The sequence below is a fragment of the Alexandromys fortis genome, unplaced genomic scaffold, assembly GCF_014885135.2.
Source record: "Alexandromys fortis isolate MF-2015 unplaced genomic scaffold, M_Fortis_MF-2015_v1.1 scaffold_82, whole genome shotgun sequence".
NCBI lineage: Eukaryota > Metazoa > Chordata > Mammalia > Rodentia > Cricetidae > Alexandromys > Alexandromys fortis.
This window is the reverse complement of record NW_026067963.1, coordinates 4,395,900-4,418,629: the sequence shown is the minus strand read 5'-3', so window position 1 is coordinate 4,418,629 and position 22,730 is coordinate 4,395,900. Positions and strand designations below refer to the sequence as shown.

Here is a 22,730-nt window from a genome sequence, read left to right as displayed (position 1 = left end):
TTCTTGTCCAAGAGGAACAACAACCGGCTTCTTTATTTCTGGAGTCTTCATAACAATAACCACCAACCCAACCTTTGTGGCTATCAACTATCTCCCAAAAATCGGGGACAATTCTAGTTCAAATTATGATTTCATTGATCTGATCAGCCAATTTACCAAGTTCCACTAGGGAAAAAAATTCTCTTAAGATCACATAATAATTAATCCCCAGATTTCTAGATTCCTCAGCACAACACACACACACTCCTGGCAGCAGACAATCATGAACACACACATTATGCAATTGCCTGTTTATTTAGTGGCACCGATTTTGCAAACTAGAAACTTCTACTTCCCACCTCACATACAATCTGTAACCATCCACAGGCGGAATGCAGTTTTTCAGAGAACTAGAAAACAAAAGTACAGTCTTAAAATTAGAACTAAATTCACATATTTTCTTTGGACCAGGAAATGGTACATAATACAAAATATACATTTATGGAATTTCTTTAAAACTGTGGGTCACATAAACTGCAAAGTGGAGAATTCTGTTACATATTATGTTTAAGAAAAATATTTCTGCAGTTCTTACATCGATAAGTTTAAAAAAACTGAATCTATGTGTAATGCAACATGCTTGTAACATGTACAATGTCTCCCCACTCAAAACACTCACAGAAACGATGTGAAGTACTTACAGTTGTAAAACTAATTAGTGCTGGGCATCGCTGCTACACAGTATTCTCCTGCAGATATGCTATGGCGTTAGTTCAGGGCTAGCCGGGTAAGATAATGAATTCTGTTTCTACTTCCACAGACGGAAATCAAGCTAGAACTGAACATGAAATTTTGGCAACAAATTTAACAATCACTTTTCAATGCAATTATGGTATCTTTGTAGCGGTATCATCAACCTTCTACACTGCTATGTAAGACTTCATTTTAAACGTTCTTTATTAAGTACTTACTTCTTTAGAATCCAAAATTAAGTTAGTATTTAATGAAAATCTTAAAGCCTGAGTGAGACCCGACAGCTAACGTGCTGTTAACATATGTTAACGAATTAACCTACACTCTGGAGGGGCAGAAGCACGCCAGACGCATTCAATTTCCATTCTACTTTTTGAGTTACAAGACTGGCAAACCTTAAATGATGTCAACCTCCAAAAGCTGGCCTCATTGCCTCCTTCCACCTTTACAGATAGGTTCCCACAACATAGGGCCTCAGGGGGGAAAACCCAAACCAGACAAAAAACAAAAACAAAAAGACCCTCACACCAGATTCCAGCCAGGTTCCGGCTCTCCTCCTTTCTCTTTTCAAAGTAAAACAGACACTGTCTTCTGACAAGATTGTTGTGCTCTTGGGATAGTTTGAGCTCTGCTGGAGGACGGTGCCCCACGATATGAGAGAGGGTCTTGACCAGGCCAAAGAGACATTCTTGGGGAGTTATATACATCATCTGCATGTTCCCAGGTGCAGTCAGATTCAAAGGGTTGTGACCCCCAAAAGCTTAAGACCCTCAAGAACAAACCTGTGCTATTCGATGTACGCAATCAAGATCTAAGTTTGTTCTATAGCTATCCAAGCTTTATATGAACTAGCTCACTTCAGACAGGACCATACAGACACAGATATTACTCAGGGGTCTTTCATTAGTCAGAACTATACACAATGAACAACTATCTTAAACATTTAGTTTAATGAGAAGGCAGCCAGTAGAAATTGATGGATTTGGAGCAATGAAGAGCAAAGGAGTGGATGTGGGTGAATAAACACAGTTTCTTTCTCAGTTGTTTGGGTTGAATCAGTAACTATCAGCAGATCAGAAAAGCAAACTCATTTGTCTCTGGCTGACTTCTGTGACGCTCAGTTCTGGAACAGCGACAGCCAGGTCCAAAGCAATTATAGTGCCCCGCCCCCCACTATTCCACATCCTGAGTTTTCTTACTTTTAACCCAGTAAAATAAAGTTATTAATTGGCCTTGATGAGGTAATACATGGTTTTTCTTGTTCAAGAGACTAGAACTGGCCTATTTAAGAAGTGTGGGGGGGGGTGGCACCAAGGAAAAAGAGAAAATGGAAGTGTGTGGGGGGGCGGTTATTTCATGAAGAATAAGGAGGAAAAATGGTCATGTATTGTTATTTTAACTTAAACAGCCTTCCTGTCTTGTAAAAGCAACTGTAGTTTGAATACCATTTGAGTTTTTTCCTTTTTGGGGGATTGAGACAGGGTTTCTCTATGTAGCCCTGGCTGTCTTGGAACTTGCTCTGTAGACCAGGCTGGCCTCCAACTCCAAAGATCCACCTGCCTCTGCCTCCTGAGTGCTGGCATTAAAGCTGTGTACCACCACGCCCGGCTCCATCTGAGTTTTTCTGACACTCCACCACGCTGTTTAAATGGATAGGAAGAAACAGAAGCCACTAGCTGAGTACGTAGGAGATAAAAAACAAAGAACATGTGTTGAACTGACCCTGAATGGAAATCGCTCACTTGACAACACAGCAGAGCCGATGCCTGTCACACGGCATTCTCCCGGTAATGCGGTTAGTGAGTTACTGACCAACGTGAAAACACCGTCTTAAATATTTCAAGCATATTCTCAAAGAATATATAATTTAAAACAACTGCAAACCAAAACGAACAGCACATTATTGTAAGATATAAAGTAAAATCAGGCTTCTAAAGACATTCAAATGCCTGAAAGAAAATCTAATTAGAAGACTAGTAAATTTAAAATGGTCATCTCATTATCTCATTACCAGAATATGTGGGAATATATAACATTCTTGAAGGTCCCTCCAAACAAAAACCTTAAATGAGAAACATTTACATGCTAAAATATTTACATCTTCTCAGATACCAAATCTATGCTGTAAAATCAGCGAAGTTTGAACTAGGAGTATAGCATGAAATTAAAAACTAAAACAAAGCCAATTCATCAGTCTTTTGGGAATCCATGTGTTAAATTCCCAGGCTAATTTGTTCAGTAAGGACAGGCAGTAAGCATGGCTACCCTAAAACACTAACGCGCATTAGATAGCACAGCGATTTCACATCAACACTGGTGCTGTACCATGAGGACCACAGTCTTAAGGAAGAACCTACAGGAGGCCCTAAGCTTAGATCCCACCTCATCCTGGGGGCTGGAGAACTCCAGGACATCCATTACTTGCTTGTGACTTGCTGTAGTCAGCAGGAAGTCAAGGCCAAGAGAGAACCAGGAATTCCATATAGATACTAAGACACACTTCAGCAGTTCAATTTACTCTTATGCTGAGCATAATTCTTCTATTGGATGATTTCAATTTTGGGGAAGAAGAAACTAAACAATTTTGGGGAACAAAGGAACAGCAACTATTCTTCCAGGTGGTGACCTGCTTTGTTGAAGAAAGTACTAGGAAAAGAAGGGGCAGGCAATGCATTTTTCTTTATTTATATGAATGATCCACTTATAATACATACACTGGATTCTAAATTCTGCCCAAACGTGAACTCCCTGAGAACAAGGACCTACTTCATCTCTTTACAGTCCCCAGGGACTTAACTCAGAACAGTATTTTGCTAACACTGAACACTTTGTGGGAAAGCAGAGCTTAGCTGGTTTAATGTGCTCAAACACACGGTCTTTGTAAGCAGTACTGTAATTCAAACTATTTATATCACATGACTCTTTAATTTAAAAAAAATCAGAGAGGTTATCACTTTGTGGCCAGTTTAGTCTTAAACCCATGATCCTCCTGCTTCAGCCTCCCAAGTGCTAAGATCATAGGCAGAGCCTTCACACCTGGCTCTCCCACCGAGTTCCTAATACTATGTGGTATCCAAAGAACAGCTGCTTCGTGATCTAGACTCAAATAAACGCACAGGAACTGAAGGTGTTTGACAAGCGTTCTGAAGCCAAGCAGGTGAGCACTTTGGTTTTTTATAAAGTTTATGCTGACCATGAGATGCTTTTGCTATCAGTGGAAGGAGATGCTACAAGAAAGTGAAAATGAGATGAGACAGAGTCTCACTGTGTAGCCCGGACAGTCCTAGAACTCTGTGGACTCTGTAGATCACACTGGCCTTGAATTCACAGTCACACCTGCCAAGACTCTAGAGTGCTGGAATTAGAGGCCTGCACCACTGTGCCTGGCTTATTTTACTCTTACGATCACTTGTTAAGATAGTAAGATATGAAAAGCATTTTTAGGGGAGGGGTTGAGACAGGGCTTCTCTGGGTAGCCCTGTCCTGGATCTCGCTCTGTAGCCCAGGTTAGCTTTGAACTCAAGAGATTCACATGCCTCTGCCTCCCCAGTCCTGGGATTAAAGGTGTCCACTGGCTTACTCAAAACTTTTTAATGTAAGTTAGCAAAACACTGCTATGCAGAACTGAAATTTTCACTGACATAAAAGTATACTCTGTTATATTACCATCACACAATCATTTTTCCTCTCCACATAAAACAAAACAAAACCCACACATCGAAATATTTTGAGGCATTTGTCCTGAGATGTTAATTAGCAGGAAAGGGGATGGGGGACAATAACAAAGTGTACCATGCAGGCATGAACATCCCCCTTCTAAAAAGCGTTGATGGCTTCCACCACGGCCATTTTCCCAGGAAGTCGGAATGATCGGCTTTTACAAGGCACACCTCCTTCCTGCAGTTCCATAATGCAAACTGACACCCAGTGTGGTGCTGACTCGTGGAAAGATCTAGTCTCCTTAGATCACAGCACTTTCTTACCCCAGTCTTCAGAATTAACCATTTCAACAGAAGAGCAATTGAATTTCCTTTTCTGCCGAGACAATCTCAAACAAGGTTGACCTGACTAGGCTGCTGTCGTGTGAAACACAGCTTCCCACCAAGGCAGTTTCAAAAGCCGCCATAAGCAAACCCCGGCTGGAGGTTTTGAAATTTCTAAAACTAAAGGTTTTCAGGTTACTTCTAAAAACGAAGGACCCAGGTCAGCTGTCAGGATCTCAGCTTCCGCTGTCAGCCTAGCGCCCAGTCTGTGCTAGGAGCACTGGATTTCGTGAAATGCACAGGCCCATCTTTGCAAGCCACAGCTCGAACATGACCATACTTCCAACTCTCCCACAGGTTTAGACATTAAGCATTTATTAGGTTTGGAATTGGTTCTCTAATTGCAGCTGTTATGAATTTCTAAATGTCAAGAGTATTTCAGCTTTTCTTCATTCATGCTGGACTAAGATATAAATTAAATACAATGAAGTTACATCAGCTCACGAGAGGGATAATGAAGAGTCCGCTGGTATTCTAGCTACTGAAGTCTGCGACACTTCTCAGTGCTCTCCTACATTCCCTTAACGTTACAGTGGTTTTAAGGCTGTATATACAAACATGTCTATTTCCAAGATTGGGGAAAACACACAGAACAAAATGTATTACACTAACTTTTGTACACAAAGTTGTGACTTTGTATCTAACGTATTTGAATCGGTTCCTAGTGGGGACTCGGTCACATGTTGGTAAATGCAGCACTCAACCTACAGAGACGGAAACACAGACGGGTACAGAACAGTAGTCTTTATGATGTGACAGACCAGAAAACTTACTCTTACATGCTTAATCGGAGGGGGTTAAGCCTAAATTAAATTCGGTATTTTATATCTACAATTCCTTAAGCTTTGAAATTTATTTTTAAAGGCCAACAGCTAAATATTATCAACATGCTATATTTCAAATCACAAATACATCTTAACCTCTTAGATTCTAAAGACGTGGGTCAATTAAAAGTTACAGACAAACACACATTCAACACACACACATCTATCATAGTGTTAAGATTGTCGAACTTGGACAATTCTTTTCATTAACAGTAGGTAAACCCAAGCTGATGCACATCTTACTGACAAGCAAGCAGCCTGGAAGAAACTCATTTTAAAAACAGGTTAGGACAACACAGACTGACTTCTCGATCCATCTGTACCTGGGTAACACCACCATCCAATTTAAGGAGACTAACACCTTTCCCTAGGAGGCATGTCCCGTTTATAATAGCATGGGGTTCTGAAAGCCGGGGCAAGAGGAACTACGCGTACATGATTAAATTTCTTGTTTGTTAAACCAAGCTTTATTGATAAAATGGAATTCAGAATATCTTACTAGGAACAGCAGCAGGCCCAGCCAATCATGATAGGAAAAAAAAATGTGGCAGTCTCCTACTGTGTAGGAAGCTGCTGCTTACCAATTAGTAACTGAATGTAGGACTCATAAAGAGGTGCAAAGAATCAAGGCATTTCAGCCCCAAATCGATACTCTCACCAACACTCGGTATCACCTGCAGTGCTCTCGGCTGCAGGAGAGGCCATCCTAGAGACAGGTAAGAAGGAGCGGCTGCGTGAACAAGCCAGTCCCTCGCCAGAACACAGAGACAGTTTCCCATAACTCCCTGGGTGTTGAGCTTTGTAAGATTTTGGAATTCTTCATAATCATGCGTACATGAGCGTCGAGCTATGTGGCTGCTGCTCTCCCTGTCCACAGCACGACTCTATCTGTTGTGTCACACAACAAGCCAAACATTTCCTTTATCGTTGACTGTGATTTTAAAGCAGTTCATAATTAAATATGAGCACTTTGTACAAGGACAATTACACTTTACAAAAAACCAAAATCATACAACAAAAATTGCTGGAGTCTGATTTACAACATGAATTACGGTTTGAAATCACGTTTACATAAGTCTCAAATTTACAATTAAAAAAAAAAATCCGTTCTGGGCTAGCTGTTCCACTGCTCAAGCTCTGATGTAGTCCCTCAGCCACGTCGTACCCCTTCTTCCTTAAAGTTGATGATGGCTGTTCAAAGGTTCGGCCAAGTTGAGCTGTGCTCTCCTCTGGCGGCGAAGGCAACCCATGGCCATGAGCGGCTTCACCACATGTCATCGGTTGACGCAGAGTCCTTCACAGGGGAGAACAGACAAACAGGGCATTAGATGTACCACTCCCTGAAGAGTGCAGACACGGTTTTATAATATACCAATTACAGAACTTAGCTGGTTTCAAAAATATCTATGTCCACATATGAAAACTAATATTTAATCTGCTTAGTTAAAAAATAAGAAATCTTTGCCTTGGCCCCACCCACCAAAAATTTCCATAAACAAAGAAAAGAAAGAAACAAACAAACAAATCCTTTGGTTTGAAAAAAGTATTTGAATGATTTTACTACAGGTATGAACAAATTTATCATTAAACCAACAAAATTACTAAAAAAGCTTTATCTAACTTATTTTAAATCTCCACTTTCATTACGCTTATTGCATTGTGGGAGTGAAGAGGTTAAGAGCTTCATAATGCAGCACGCAGCCCGTAACAGCTGCACTCAGTGACTCTGCGCTAACAGCTGCAAGGGACTTCTCTAGTGTCTCAGTGCGGGTTCGGCCTCGGGACTGTGGCAAAGATATCTGCATGCAGAAAAACGCTTCACAATGAACATTCTGAATTCTGCTGTTGCTCCTTGTAAAACTCAGAATAATCCAAGATTCTGAGGAAAGAGATCCCTAACTTAATAAAAAAAAGGAAGGCAGGTCTTCTGAAGTTGATTGTAGAGTACGGCCGGCCGAGCCCAGAGCAGCTGTACACTAGAGCAGACCCACAGGGAGGACAGGAGAGCAGAGGAGCAAGCACTACTCACAGTGTCATCGTTTTTGTAAGGGTTCAGTCTATTGTAAACGGCTTCAATTACATTCCGCCTAAATGTTAGAAAACGCAGAAAGTTAATCTTTCAGAAAGTAAATCACAGCCAATAACCCCAGTCCAGTGTTCACTAAAACTTCAAATACATCTGATTCCAGTTCCTGCTGGCAACACCAAGTCTGTCTTTAAGACATCGGTGTCCCGATGCTAAAGCAGAGACAGTCTCTCTAACTGAAATACTCTAACACTCCACTGATCTAAAGAACACTGGAGCAAAAGTCACAGTTTATTTCAGTTAGTTAACAAACCAGCTGGTGATTTTCTTCTTTTCAGCTCATTTACTGTGTGCACATATGTATGGAGTGATAGGACAGCGGGCAGGAGCCTCTTCTCTAGTTCTACCATATGGGTTCTGGGGATCAAAGGCAGTCACCAGGCTCGGGAGCAGGAGCCTTTACAAAATTAAAACAAAAGTAGCCTCCCAAGAAATCCAGCAGCTCACTGGCAAAGGGTTTCCTGCACAAGCATAGACCTTGGTTGGAACCCCGGTGCCCACACAGTGTCCTGCATCTGTGACTTTAGCACTGGAAGAAGTCAAGAACAAGTGGATCCCTGGAGTTTACTGGCCAGCTAGTTAGTGAACTCTGGGTGTAGTGAGACCAATCTCAAAGATAAGGTGGAGAGCAACAGAGGGAGATGTCGCCTGTCTTCTGCCTTATGCAACCTCTGGCCTTCCAGCACATGTGCTCACACGTACACACATACACACACACATACACACACATATACACGTATGCAGACTAAAAAGTCTATATGGTCCTACTTCTATTTGAGCTGACTTAAATGGCTACAAGTGAGCAACAGCAATACCAATCTGAAGACATACCAATTGAGAATGTACCATAGTTTCCAAGTAGAAGTACCTTTTTAACATGTCAAAGTAGAACAATCCAACATATATCTTGTCTTTGCTTCCTTTTAACATTCCTTCAAAAAAACTTCTACAAAAACTAGAACATTGAATACTTCCATGACAAGTATATGATTAATTTTTGAATATTTTGTTTTAAAGTCTGGCCGTATGTTTGTACATGCCTAATCCCAGTACTGAATAGCTGAGGCAAAGTTACTTGAGTCAGGAAATCTTGGGCTATACAAGAAGATCATGTCTGTCTGTCTCCTTCAAAGAAAAAAGGTGATGTGGAAGCTCCCTCCCTTCTGTGTGCTGTGATTACCATTAATGAATAAAGAAACTGCCTTGGCCTGTTGATAGGGCAGAACTTAGGTAGGCAGGAAAGACAGAACTAAATTCTAGGAGGAAGAAGACAGAGTCAGAGAGATGCCATGAATCTGCCACCACAGTAAGACATGTGGAATCTTTGCTGGTAAGCAACTGCCATGTGGCGGTATACAGATTAATAATAGAAATGGGGGGGGGGGGGGGGGGGGGGGGGGGGCTGGAGAGATGGCTCAGCAGTTAAGAGCATTGCCTGCTCTTCCTGAGTTCAATTCCCAGCAACCACATGGTAGCTCACAACCATCTGTAATGAGGTCTGGTGCCCTCTTCTGGCCTGCAGGCATACACACAGACAGACATTGTATGTATAATAAATAAATATTTAAAAAATAGAAACGGGTTAAATTAATGTGTGAAGAGTTAGCCAATAAGAAGCTAGAGCTAACGTGCCAAGCAGTGATTTAATTAATACAGTTTTTGTGCGGTTATTTCAGTTCTGGGCGGCCAGGATAAACAAGGGACCCTCCCCCTTCTACAAAAAGAGAGGTGTGGAGGAACACCTCTTTAATCCTCAATGGCAGAGAACTTCTCTAGCAAGTGTGAGACGTTGGGTTTATTCTTCAGTATAAGAAACCACACACACACACACACACACACACACACACACACACCTCTGTGTCTGTCTGTCTGTCTGTCTGTCTGTAATGCAACGAATGGTGCTTTTACAGTTACAGCCTTCACACTTCTAAAACTGATGGGAAAAAATTTTATAGACAGTTATATCAAAGATGGTCATGTGAAAGTTTTCAAAAACTACAAGTTTCAATAGGAACTTTTAGAATCCCTGGTAAAATGACTACAAAGAATAAAGATAGCAGTATGTGCAAACTACAGAAAATCAGAGAAACGGCCACAATATCCCTCTTTACGCCAAGCATTGAACTAAAACAAGACAAAATGAAACACTTGAAGCCTGGCAGTGGTGGTGCACACCTTTAACCTAGTACTAGGGAGGCAGAGGCAAGCAGATCTCTGTGAGCTCAAGGCTGGCCTGCTTTATACAGCGAGTTCCCGGACAGCCAGGGCTACACAGGGAAACGCTGTCGCAACAAACAAACAAAAACCCACCTGAATTGCACAATGTACATTGTTAACTACAGATACAAGCTTAATATCTAACACACACTAGTATGGCTCTATGAAACAAGAGAAAAGGAAAAACAAGCAAAGGAAAAAAGTGTCTGTCTATTCTTTCTGACACCAAACACCAATCAGCAATAAACAAGAAACACTGCCCAGACTGAAGACAGTCTTTGGAGTGTTAAGTTATACAAGGATTGAGGACAGAAAACACCACCACTACTACACCACTTCCCCTTCTGCAGCCATGCTATTTCATGTGCAATCTCTCACTCCATTATCTCATTTATTCCTTGTGGAAACCAGTGTCACCCAAGCTTCCACTAAGGACAATTCTTAGTACAATTATAAACAGTGACAATTAAGCACTGACCCCAATCAAGGGGCACACTTCCTAACAGTGAAGGCACAGCATGAACCTTCGGAGTACATGCACCGCTCCCACAGACAAAGGCTGAACACACAGAACATACTTACTTGCTTGCCAGTTCACCCCCCGGTGGGAGGCTGGGGATGTTCTCGCTGGCTAGCGTGCGCATCACGTGGACTAAGTCAGGGACTCCTTCCCCCTGCTTCTTTATGATTTCTGGGAATCAGAAGTACCTTTTTTGTAAGTGTTATCAAAACTCAATTTTAAACACTGAAGCAAAGACACCTTAGGTTATTACAGCTGAATTACTTGTCCTACACCTGAGACTTTCTAAACTACTATGAAAATAATCACTCATCTTCAAAAATGTAAGGCCAGGGAATACAGAAAAGACACAAAACATCAACTTCAATGAATGAAAACAAGATAAAAATGTGAAAATAAAAAAATAGTTTGTGTTAACTTGATGTGTTACACAATCAAGGTGGGTATAAATGACTTTCTTTAAGATGTTAACTAGTTACTGTTGAAATCAACTCCTGTTCTTACACAGGACATGGATTTTCTGTAAAATACATTGCACATAAAAATAAATAAATAAAAACTCAAGATTTGAAAAGGCACCTTTAAGTATAGGGCAATTTATTGAAGATATACTAGTCCCTAAAATTTTAACCTATATTTTTATAGTGGCAACATGACTTAAGCAGCATAAACAAATGAATGATATACTTGAACATCACTCTGCATATCAATTTTCCCTCTAGGAAATGACATATAAATAAACACACACCACCGCCTTCATTTGTTACTTAAGCAACACTTTAAATGAAAGGATCTAAATTTCACAACAAAACAATTAAGAGCAGAAAGAAAGACTTAGTAACTGTACAGCTTGCATTTAGAATGATTCGTTTCACATCAGACTCCCCGAGGATCTGCACAGAGAGGGGATCTGCAGTGCTAACAGGCAGATGCAGTAATTCTTATCAGAGACCAACGCGAGCTGTGAACAAAGACCCTCATCCCATCTCTAAACTAAGTACAAGACCTCATTTGGAGACTAAGCACAGTTACTCTCAGTGCAAATCCCAGCCCAAGGCACCACAACACTTTGCTTCTCAATATTTATAATAAATGGTATTTTCTTGGCCACCAGAGCAAGAAATTATTCTATTTCTCCATTTGTAAATCCCTCTGAAAGTAACACAAAAACTTCATTCTCTATCAAGCCTCAAAATGTTTCTTCACCATTAAAGGCACACGTAAAGACAGACATCGCTTCTCATGAAATCTCTTTAAATGGTTTAAAATTATCCTCCTAAAATAAAGGCCAAACTTTGCATGTGTTATATTATGCCTTCTTTTCCTTAAAAAAAAAAAAAAAAGAACAAAATAAAGCAGTCTTAAATCTGAACAAAAAGCGAGGATCTCAGATTTGGTTTGCCAAGTTCTTTTATTGTATAGTCTTTAACATTTTGGCATATTGATGTTCTACATGGTGCTAGTGCTGAAGATCTACTATACAAAAATAAAGGGATTTGATGCTTGTCTATGCTACACAAGTTCACAATCTAGACGGTAACACACAACACAGTGTCTACTAAGCCAATACAATCATTTGGTTTGAGCTCTGGATACAGGAGAAATGAACACTGATAAATTCAACCAATGATGGTTTTGGTTCTAAGTTTTTTTTAAAAAAAAACCCGCTGTATTTGATGTAGCTTACATCTTCATTAGAATATGTTATGATATTTTAATTGTTAAGAATACAGGAAAGCAAATTCTTTTAAGAATAATAAAGACTTTAGAAACAATTAGAATCTCTTATTTGATGTGGGACAGTCATTTAAACTGTTATGAACACTTACACTATTCTGCTTCCTTCAGCTTCTAGAAAAGTTCTGGATGTTAAGAAAAATTCCTGCAATTGTTCCTGGACTATACATTTTAATTAGACTGCAAAAACTCGGTGCTGCCATAAAGAATAGAAATGTCAAGAACTCTGTTTCATAAACAGAGACAAATACACCCTGATCCCCCTCTTTCCTCAAGAAAGCTTAAGGAATCCTCAGTTTCCTCCAGATTAGCAACTTTTCAGGGAGTCAGGCCAGTAGCAGACGAGAGAGTCACACACAGGTGAGTATAATCTTAAACTGCCTAAGGACCGCAGCGCAACAGCCATCTGGTTACTAAGGCAGCAAGAGTCTCCTCATCACCTCCCCTCAGTAAAGGTGACACAGTGGGAGGAGGGAGGGTCTGAGGAGCTTTGTCCTTTCAATGTTGTAGACACAGAAGCCAAAAATGTTGAAAACAAATAAATGAGGCTTAGTAGGTCACAGCAATTTAGTCAAGGCATGTATTTAAACAAGGAGAAAGGTATTTGGTGTCTGTGTTAGAAGCCGCGTACTTGTTCACTAGACATACATCTTCACAGTGCAAAGATACATTCCTTCTGTGCTTTTAAGTAGCAGCAACTTTAACACGACTTTCTCTCTAGTTGCATCTCATCAGTTCTAAAATACCATACTTAATTTACGACACATTACCTCCAATTGCACGGTGTAACAGTTGAACATAGTACAATATTGACTATAATGTAAACTCTGCCCAGGTGGCAACTGCCATTTGATAGCATGAAATATAAAACTTATTATAATAAAATTATATGCAGTGACTATTTTATAATTCCACCAAAAACTCACTTTAAAATAAGCACACTGAAGAGAAAAATAGTAATTCATTCCTAAAACTGGATCCTATTCCATAGTAAAAAATACTAAGTTACGTGTTATTTCTTTATACCGATAAAAAGTATTCCCAGGCTAAGGTGCCAAAACAGCAACATCAACTTACCCCATACACATCTTTTTGGTTTCATAATTTTCTACTAAACAGCAATTTAGACCAAACACTCTGTAACATTCTAAGTTTTTTTTTTTTTTTTTTTTTTTTTTTGGTTTTTCGAGACAGGGTTTCTCTATGGTTTTGGAGCCTGTCCTGGAACTAGCTCTTGTAGACCAGGCTGGCCTCGAACTCACAGAGATCCGCCTGCCTCTTATTCTAAGTATTTTTAGAGTATTTTAGAATATTTTAGAATAACAATTGAAATAACTTAAGATGTGAAAAATTACAAGACCCTTGAAAATAGTGAGGAAAAATGCATTGACTAGTATACTTAATGAATGAAATACTAAACAATACAAACAGACGTTACCATCAGGGGAGGGAAGATAGTAACAAAACCTCAAATCTCTAGGTACACTAACAACCCAAACCAAGCACAACTCTAATAGACAGATTACAAATGATATCAAGCAATAAAAAGAGAAAATAAAATTAAGATGCACACTAATTTTAATAATGAGACACAATGGGATGCAATAGTACGGTAGGTCGATGCTTGCATGCCAATTAAAACGCACTTTTTACCCTCAAGTGTTTCTGTTTATAGGGCATGCATAATCTCCGTGCTTACTGTATCTGTCCACACAGTGAACCCAGTGTCTGGGGAGACAATGTTTAAGCTTATGCTTAGTGAGCAGCTTCATCAAAGATCATGGAAGGGCTGGGGTGGGGTTCAGAGGGAAGTACTTGCTCACTGTGCAAGAAACCTTAGATTTGGTCCCCAGTTCTACAACCAACCAACCTATCTACCCACCCCACCAACAAAAGATAAATTTCTTACAATATTTAAAAGCATCACATTTTTTTTGAGGTACAAATGCTTTCCATCTGTTATAAAATAATCTGCAGAAATCTAAGAACCACACTCCTACAGTTACAAACCACTTTCCTGATCTCATTTGAGAGTTGATTCCTGCCAGGTCTGTGCTGTAAGGTCAAAGAGCTCATGGCTTAGGAGGGAAGCCGTCAAAGAACTGAAAACTAAGTGTGGAAAGCTGTGGGATGTGACAGCTGCTAGGAACCATCTGACTTCCAAGTTATCAAAAACAAAACAAACAAACAAAAAAACCAAACCACCCAGAAAACAACCAACCAAACACAGGTCATACACAAACTATTCTGGAGATTTGAAGTTAGCGCACATGGCTTTCTCACAGGAAGAAGAAATACTCAAGTGTTCTCCGTGCATAAAACTCCTCACACCAGTGAGGTCAGCAAGAATTTTAGATGCACACTTCAACCATTCAGAACAGAAGCTTCCTAAGCAGAAAACTCATGTCTGCATGAGGCTGTACTAGTCATCTCTAATCTGACAGGGTGCCTTGGGCGGACATCTAAATGCTTACTACGAAATGTCCTTTCCACTTTTAGATGCTAAGTACTAGATGTTAAAGGCATGTAAAGAATTAAAAACTCTAGAGTATTAAACTTTCTGTTGTAGGTTTTGTTTTTTAAAGAAAGCTACTTATTTTTTGTTAAATGATCCACCTTCTACTCTGCATTCCAGGTACTTGTCCAGCTCTGCCTCCTTCTTCACGGCTTCTGCTGAGACTTTAGGTGCATTGGGAAAACAGATCAGAATCACACTCATGTTGTCTCGACTTCCCTGGAAAGAGAAAGGGCAAGAAAATATTTGGTTTTCTTTCTACTTTTTAAAACCTTGAGAATCTTTGTACCTATGCCAATTATAACTATACTGTGTCTATAAAAATGTTATTTTTAGCCGGGCAGCAGTGGCACATGCCTTTAATCCCAGCTCTCGGGAGGCAGAGGCAGGTGGATCTCTGTGAATTCGAGGCCAGCCTGGTCTACAAGAGCTAGTTCCAGGGCAGGCTCCAAAGCTACAGAGAAACCCTGTCTCGAAAAACAAACAAAACAAAACAAGTTACTTTTAAGGAGAAAAAAGCAGACATGTTGGTGGGGGACAGTTGCCTCCATATAATATATTAACTATTATAAGGAGCAATCATTACAGGCTACATTCTCTGTGAGAAAATTATTGCCAAAGAGCCTATAAAACAAAAATTTCCCTAAATCTTCTCTGGTGGTCACTTTGCTTGAAGTCACCTGCCATGTCAGTATCACGCAGCTGCACACGCCACGTAATATGGCGAAGCTTGTTAGTACTAGTCTTTACTGTCCCTGTCACAAGTTTACACTTTAGTCACAATGCACTGTGCGGTCAATGCATTTATTTCTGCAGTAGAAATATGAAATCAGAAGGAAAACTAGAAGAAGTTTATACTTTTGTAATACATATTATGTATTACTTTTATAATGAAAGTACTGATTTAACTTAGGAAGTACATTCAAATCATTATCCAAACTGTTTTTAAATAGAACACTTGAATTGATAGCCTTCCTACATTTTCCTTACTTTAGTATTTAATTCAGCTATAGGGAAACATTGGTCTTATACACATTAAACGAATACCTCAAACCGTTTATAAGGAAGCTAGACTGCAGCACACTATCACTGCTGCCCTTTACAGACACACAAGCGGAAGGTACACAAATTCTACTTCTAATAGAATTAGGATTTTACATTGAGATGAATGTGTGGATACATAAACGTTTGCTTTCAAATAGTAGTCAGCAAGCATCGCTGACAAAATACAACAGTGCGGCACAAGCAACACTGATGTTAAACCAAGGCCCCAGCTTTTCTAGTCTGGGGGCTGCGACTAAAGCTGTGTAATATTGTAGAAATGAGTTCTGAGTTCTCGAGCATGAATCGACTATGTATTACCTATCAGACTAGAGTGTACACGAGCACACATGCAGGCAAGCATGTGTGCACATGTAAATCCTTAATAGAGGCTAGAAGTTATATATTATCTGTATTTTATAGCAGAGAGTGGTTGAACTTGTTTAGGACTGAAGAGTACAAAAGCAACAGAGGTAAGCCTTGATTCCAGGTCTGTTTGACTCCTAAGTCCACAGAACCTTCTCTGTCTTCAGCTTCCTTATCTGCTTCTCTATGTACATGAGCCTATTTGATCCTCCTCCCAGCAGCCCCACTAGACAGGGCAATCTCTGTTCTTCCAGGAAACACGAGCTGACCTCCAGCCACAGGGTCTCACCGAGGTCCTTCTGCGCCCACAACCAAGGCTATTTCTATTGCCCCATACCCACACTCACTGAACTCTGCTGTTCTCACGCTACAGAACTCATGTTCGAGTGGTGGAAACACTCAACCAGCGTCCTAAAGCATATCCAGAGCTTACAGACAGATACAGAGCTCCAGATCTCCCCACCCTCTTTCTCTCTAATAGTCTTTTATAGTACTAAAAGCTTAAGTACCCATGGTTAAAGATCAAGCATTTAGATTCAGCTCTTGCACAGATGGTAACTGGCTAGTTTCTAAAGTATCCTTGTATTTTCACAGTTGATAGAGTATCCTGTAATTGTGCCAAAAATTTATTTTTGATATCTACAGGCTCCACAATAATTAAAAGGAACAGTAATTAATGGCATAAAGTTGACTGAAGAGAAAAAGTCTAGCTACCTTATACAAACAGGTGTCGACTACTTCATTGCAAACTTTCTCAAGGTCATCAGTGACTTCAAGTCTGGATCTCACAAAGTCACAGAGCTCTTCGTTTCCCATGACATCCCAGATTCCATCACATGCAAGAATAATGAACTGATCACCCTCTTCAGACCTTTCGATATCGTGGACTTCCGGCTCTGGTGAGACAAGCTGCTCTGTGGGACCTTTTCCATGGACACATTTGTAATCGAAATCCCCAAGGGCCCTTGACACAGCCAGAGAACCGTTAACACGCTGGATCATCACAGAGCCCCCTGCATTCTGAATTCGTTCTTTTTCCAGCGGATTACTTGGTTTGTGGTCTTGTGTGAAGAAGTGAACTTTCCTGTTCCTACAAAGCAAACCTCTCGAGTCTCCACAGTTAATGAAATAGGTGTGCTGGGGAGAAATTAAGACCCCCACAGCTGTTGACCCACTTCTATCTGCACCATGTTTCTTCTCTGACATAACTCTCATGTGTTCATCGATCTCCAGAAAACCTGTTCTGATTCCATTCTTTACATTTTCCACAGATGGCGCTCCTGCAGAGCCTTTAAAATCCTGGTTATTGGTGATGTGATCTAACAGATGCTCACAGCAGTATTTGGCAACCTGAGAACCAGCATGCCCATCATATACAGCAAAGAATGACCACGTCTCAAGTCCACTTGGCAAGCCGATCACAGCTGTATGTGCGTCCTCCATTTCAACACGCCAGCCTTGCATGCTGCTTAGGCCATATCGCAACCCATTCCCCTGCCCCTGGGCATTATGCTTTTCCATCTTTGGCTTGTCTAAAAATGCTCCCATTATGACTTGATCCTCTAGGTCTGTAAAGGAAGAGAAATAAGAAAGTCAGTAACTGTCTTTGAAACAAAACACACACCCAACAGTCTTTTGTAGCACCTCTGAGATAGGAAATTGTAAAGACTCATGGGCTACAGCCATAAGCACTGTGTTACTGACCTGGAATGTGCAGTTAACAAGAAAGGGGGCGGCTGATGGAATAGAGCTCATTTAGACAAGCAGCAAAGGGAACTAAGTCACCACGAAAAGGAGTTTGTCTGCCTCTCTCTGATACTAAGGAGACCCAGCAGTGACCATTAACTTCATGAACCAGGCAAGATTCCAGGGTGCACGCATCATATGTAACCTTGCAATTATGTTGTGTGTCAATAAAAAAGTTAATTCATAAGACATATGAGTATCTCCTACTTCAGAAACCTTAGCTGAGTACTAAGAAATTTTGAAAGTTTGATTTCAAGCCATTTCATTTTGTTTCCATAACAAGAAAACTCTGTATATTACTCACACTGGTCCAAATTTTCAGTGCCTTTTTTTTTTTTTTTCGAGACAGGGTTTCTCCGTAGTTTTTTGGTTCCTGTCCTGAACTAGCTCTTGTAGACCAGGCTGGCCTCGAACTCACAGAGTGAGTGCTGGGATTAAAGGCGTGCGCCACCACCGCCCAGCTTTCAGTGCCTTTCTTTAAGCCCTGTGCAGGTCATACTCCTTAGCTGGAATCCCCTGCCTCATCTCTTTACTAACAGGAAAAAAAACAAAAACAAAAAAACAAAAAAAAAACACCTGTATCTATCCTTTAAAGTCCAGCTCAGATTCTACTCCCTTCATCACACTTTGCAGTCTTTGACAAATCCAGTCAGTTACTAAAGCGGTCAGCTTCAATTTTCAAGTAATAATGCGCTTTAATGACAAATTTTATTATACAAAAAATTTAACAGAATTAATCTGATAACTAAGCTAACAGTAATAACAAGTATCATTATTATATGCTTTATGAGCACCAGGTATAAATCATAAAAGATCTGAAGGGTCTAGCTCGGCTCATCTAGTCCTTTGCCAACACTTACCAGCCAGTTCCCTGATTTGGAATGGACCCACAAAGCAGACACAGTGGGTCAAGACGTAGGCTAGCTCTTGATCAAGCAATATTTTAATAATGCATTTAATAATTCAGTCCAAGTAATCAAATGAGTTATAAACTAAAGAAAATCTTAAGTAAAACAGAATACTGGAAAGGAGGTAGAGAAGACGTATATAATAAGGGAAGGACAGTGTCCAGGTGATGTTCTGAAACTAGGAGACTAAAGATACCAGTAATGATAAACTCAGAAGAGAAATAGTATAGAAACTCCTTGGGAAAGAAATAAAAAATTCTGTTTTTGCAGACATCCTCTCCCCTCTACTTCCTTTTTCCTTCTAACCAACTGAACAGAAAGAAAGCTCAAAACTCCTCCAAGTTCTCTGGCTTCCACTGTGTGCAGATGTGTGTGCACACATGCGCGCGCACACACACACACTCAATAAAAACTCAAAGGATTACAGTTTTAAAATTCCTTTGTGATTTTATAAAGCATACCAAAGTTGCAGAGCATAGGGGGAAAAAATCAGATGAACTACACAAAAAGTGTAAAAGACGAGGTAAAGCCAGGTGTAGTGGCTCATGCCTAGAATCCCAGCAGAGGCAGGCATCTCTGTGAGAAGCATTCCAGGACAACCATGACTACATACATCATAGAGAAACTGCCTCACTGTCCATCAAACCCTCCAAAATGGCGGGGAGGGATGGGAAAAGACGCCAATGGGTTAAGAGTCAAAGAGAAAAACAGCTCAAAATATGATTACTAGAAATAACTACTCGAAGGTGGGGGGGGAGTAAAATTCAAATTGAAGCTCATTTCATAGACAAAGCAAAAGAAAGATCATGAACCACAGACTCATAAGACTTTCCCAATGGAACCAAGCACCGAAGAATACAAGTTATAAAGTTAGACCTGACCAGCTCTATCTCTTTGTAACAGTGTGACCACAGCAAGCATACTAGTTTTTCTGAACTGCTTTCTTCATCTGTGTAATAAGGCGCTAATCCCCCACATCGCCGAGACAGGGTTTGTCCGAGACAGGGTTTCTCTGTGTAACAACAGCCTAGGCTGTCCTGGAACTCACTTTGTAGACCAGGCTGGCCTTGAACTCAGAGAGAGCTGACTGCCTCTACCTCCTGAATGCTGAGATTAAAAGTGTATACCACCACCACCTAGCTAAACTCTTTTTAAAGACAGCTGGGTATGGTGGTTCATGCCTTTAATCCCAGCACTTTTAATCTCTGGCAAAGGCAGGGATCTCTGAATTTGAGGCCAGTTTATCTATACAGAGTAAGTTCCAGGACAGCCAGGGCTGCACAGAGAAACCCTGTCTCAAAAAAAAAAAAAAAAAAAAAAAAAAAAACATCAAAAGACAGGGTCTCACTGTATAGCTCTGGCTGGCCTGAGACTAACAGAAATCCACCTGTCTCAGCTTCTGAAGTGCTGAGATTAAAGGTGTGTACCATCATGCCTGGCATAGGTGCTAATCTTCTGGGATCCTTACAAAGAATAAATGTATAATGCACTTGCAGCATGTCTAATACAATACCCACACTTAATATAGTGAAGCTGTTTATTATAAAGCAATGCTTATATAGTATTATTTTTCTACCAGAGCAAGGGAGTCAGTTATAATAATGTTTTTCTCCTGGACACCAGCTTTGTACATAATATACTTTTGGGAGTGGTAGTGATTAACTCAAACCTCACTAATGCTATTCTACTAATGAGCTACACATTTATTCTTTGTGTAATATACTTTAAAACATACTTTAAACACATTATTAGAAATAGGGGAGGTGATTAAGAAAGTCACTTCCTGCCCGCCTGACACACCAGAAGCAGGTAGAGTGTGAGGAAAACAGGAACTCCAGTGACTGTACTAACAGCAAAAGCTGGAAGATGCACTACACGACAGCACAGCGATCCTATGGCCGTTCCAGAGTAGTGCGCTAGCAAGGGCAGGCAATGCCCAGGTGATGGAGTCACCTCTGTGGCTGTGTCTGACCTGTATCTTATAGGGCTGGAGTAAGGGAGCAAAGGTAAGGTTTCTGCTCCACATGTTCACTTGCATTAACAGGCTCAAGCACACCATGATTCTAACTGTAGTTGGTTAAAGAACCTGACTGACATACAGCATCTTAAAGAAACTGTCCTATCTACCAAGAAAATGTGTAGTGACCATTACTAAAAGCTATAAATGGCAAACACTGGAAATAACTTGATTAGAAAGTACAGTAGATAGCACTTAACAATAGACATTTAATTCTATTTTTTCCCAACAAAAGGCAGTATCTTGAGGAATGCAGCAAAGCAATTCTACATAATACACAGTACAGTACATATAATGAGGGCAGCAGTCAGCTTAAGGACAGTGGCTGCAAACTCCGTGAGGACAGGGACTTCCATTGGTGTGCCCCCAGCACTCAGAGCCTAACAGCAGAAACTCAACAGCATATAAAACTACTGGTTTCTCTCTGGAAAGAAAAAGAGACAGCATGGCTTCAGGAAGAAGTCCAACATGGGAGTTTGGCTGTATTAAAGGGACAAAGGGACTTGAGAACACCACTTCCTCTAAAGGGTACTTCTCTACCGAGAGGTCCAAAGAAAACCAAACCAAGACATGTTTTAAAAGCACATGACATTCTCTTAAAACCTAGAGCCCACACCCTCACCTCTCAACAACTGGAGAAGGTATTAGTGAATGATTACTGGCCTAGAAGTAACATCTCACAGAGACTGGGTGCATGTGGGGGAGGGGTACCAGCCAAGCACTATTCAGAAGTTTTATTAATGTATTGTTTTTAAATCATTATGCCAATATTGGCATTATTATACCCCTATCTTACCAATGAAGAAAGTGAGCCATTAAGTTACCTACTAAAGGCCAACAGCCAAGTTGCCTCATCTGGGTGTGAACTGCCTTGCAAGGTTGACTAGCCAGTTATGTGTGAGTTGTGATTAAGACACCTAGATGATTAACAAATCTAGATAGATGCCTATCTAGACTAGCATCCCTCGATTTCTTCACTGTGCAGCAGACTTATTAATATGACCCTCTAAATGATACTTCAATGCAGTCAGTCTGGTAAGAATGAAGGCACTGAGCAAAATAATACTATTCAATCACTAATATATTCCTACAAATAGCAAATCTAGATTTTCACTTTGCATAACAGAGACCTTACTCTCCCCTTTAGAAACAAGTCCAGGACTTATTTACCAGATATGCATATAAAATTACCAAATAAATTAATTCCGCAAAACTAAAGTATGCAATTTATGAATCTTATCTACTTAAGAGTTTGAATAATTTATAAAAACTTAGTGAAGTTGCCAACTGTAAACTATATAAAAATATGATGCTGATTATATAACTATGTCAGAAAGTCTTTACTAATATAAATATTGTTTGCATAGGCCTCTTGCATACATGGATGACTACACAGTGTTTTATTTAGTACAATTATCAAATGAACAAGTGTGTGTGTGTGAATGAAAGTTTAACTCAGTTTCTGAGTCTTATACCTACTTGAATACATACTGCATCTCATCACAAATATTAGCAGCTGATCTGAATTTCAAGAGTGCTGTGGTAAACATTTTGAATTCTTTAAAATGAAACCAACATCTAAATTGAGAAATTCACTCATTAAAGGTCAACCACTGCCTGCTCTTTCCTGCAATGCCCAGGTGTATGTTACAGTCGATAGCAAACTACACCTGCAACCCCTCAGCAGCTTGTGCCTTTCACAAGCAAAGCTAATGTAATAATCTAGTAGTCAAGAGGTTTAATTCCCTCAGAATCACATTGAATAAATAATAGTTTTAACAAGCTTTACATATTTTACTGTTGACCTCTGAAAACTGTAATAGCCAAACATGGAAACAACTTGACTGCTCCTTAAAAGGCATAAGAAATAAGTAAGGGGATACTATTTATACTATACTATGGTTTAGAAGGTCCTTCTGTTTATGTGTTGCTTTCACTGGTTAATCAATAAAGAAACTGCTTGGCCTGATAGGGCAGA

General features: G+C 40.1%; 1 protein-coding gene across 2 annotated transcripts in view; it reads right to left on the bottom strand.

The window, feature by feature from the left end:
* Positions 1-275: 275 nt before the first annotated feature.
* Positions 276-22,730, bottom strand: part of Ppm1a (protein phosphatase, Mg2+/Mn2+ dependent 1A) — a 49,455-nt gene continuing 27,000 nt past the window's right edge. For both annotated transcript variants that reach the window (XM_050153582.1, XM_050153583.1), the window contains exons 2-6: positions 16,796-17,649; positions 14,776-14,893; positions 10,485-10,593; positions 7,629-7,686; positions 276-6,893 (exon numbers count right to left, since the gene is read on the bottom strand). In XM_050153582.1, coding sequence (XP_050009539.1) covers positions 6,864-6,893; positions 7,629-7,686; positions 10,485-10,593; positions 14,776-14,893; positions 16,796-17,629 — 1,149 coding nt within the window. In that variant the 5' untranslated portion in view covers positions 17,630-17,649 and the 3' untranslated portion in view covers positions 276-6,863. The remainder of the gene's footprint in view (positions 6,894-7,628; positions 7,687-10,484; positions 10,594-14,775; positions 14,894-16,795; positions 17,650-22,730) is intronic.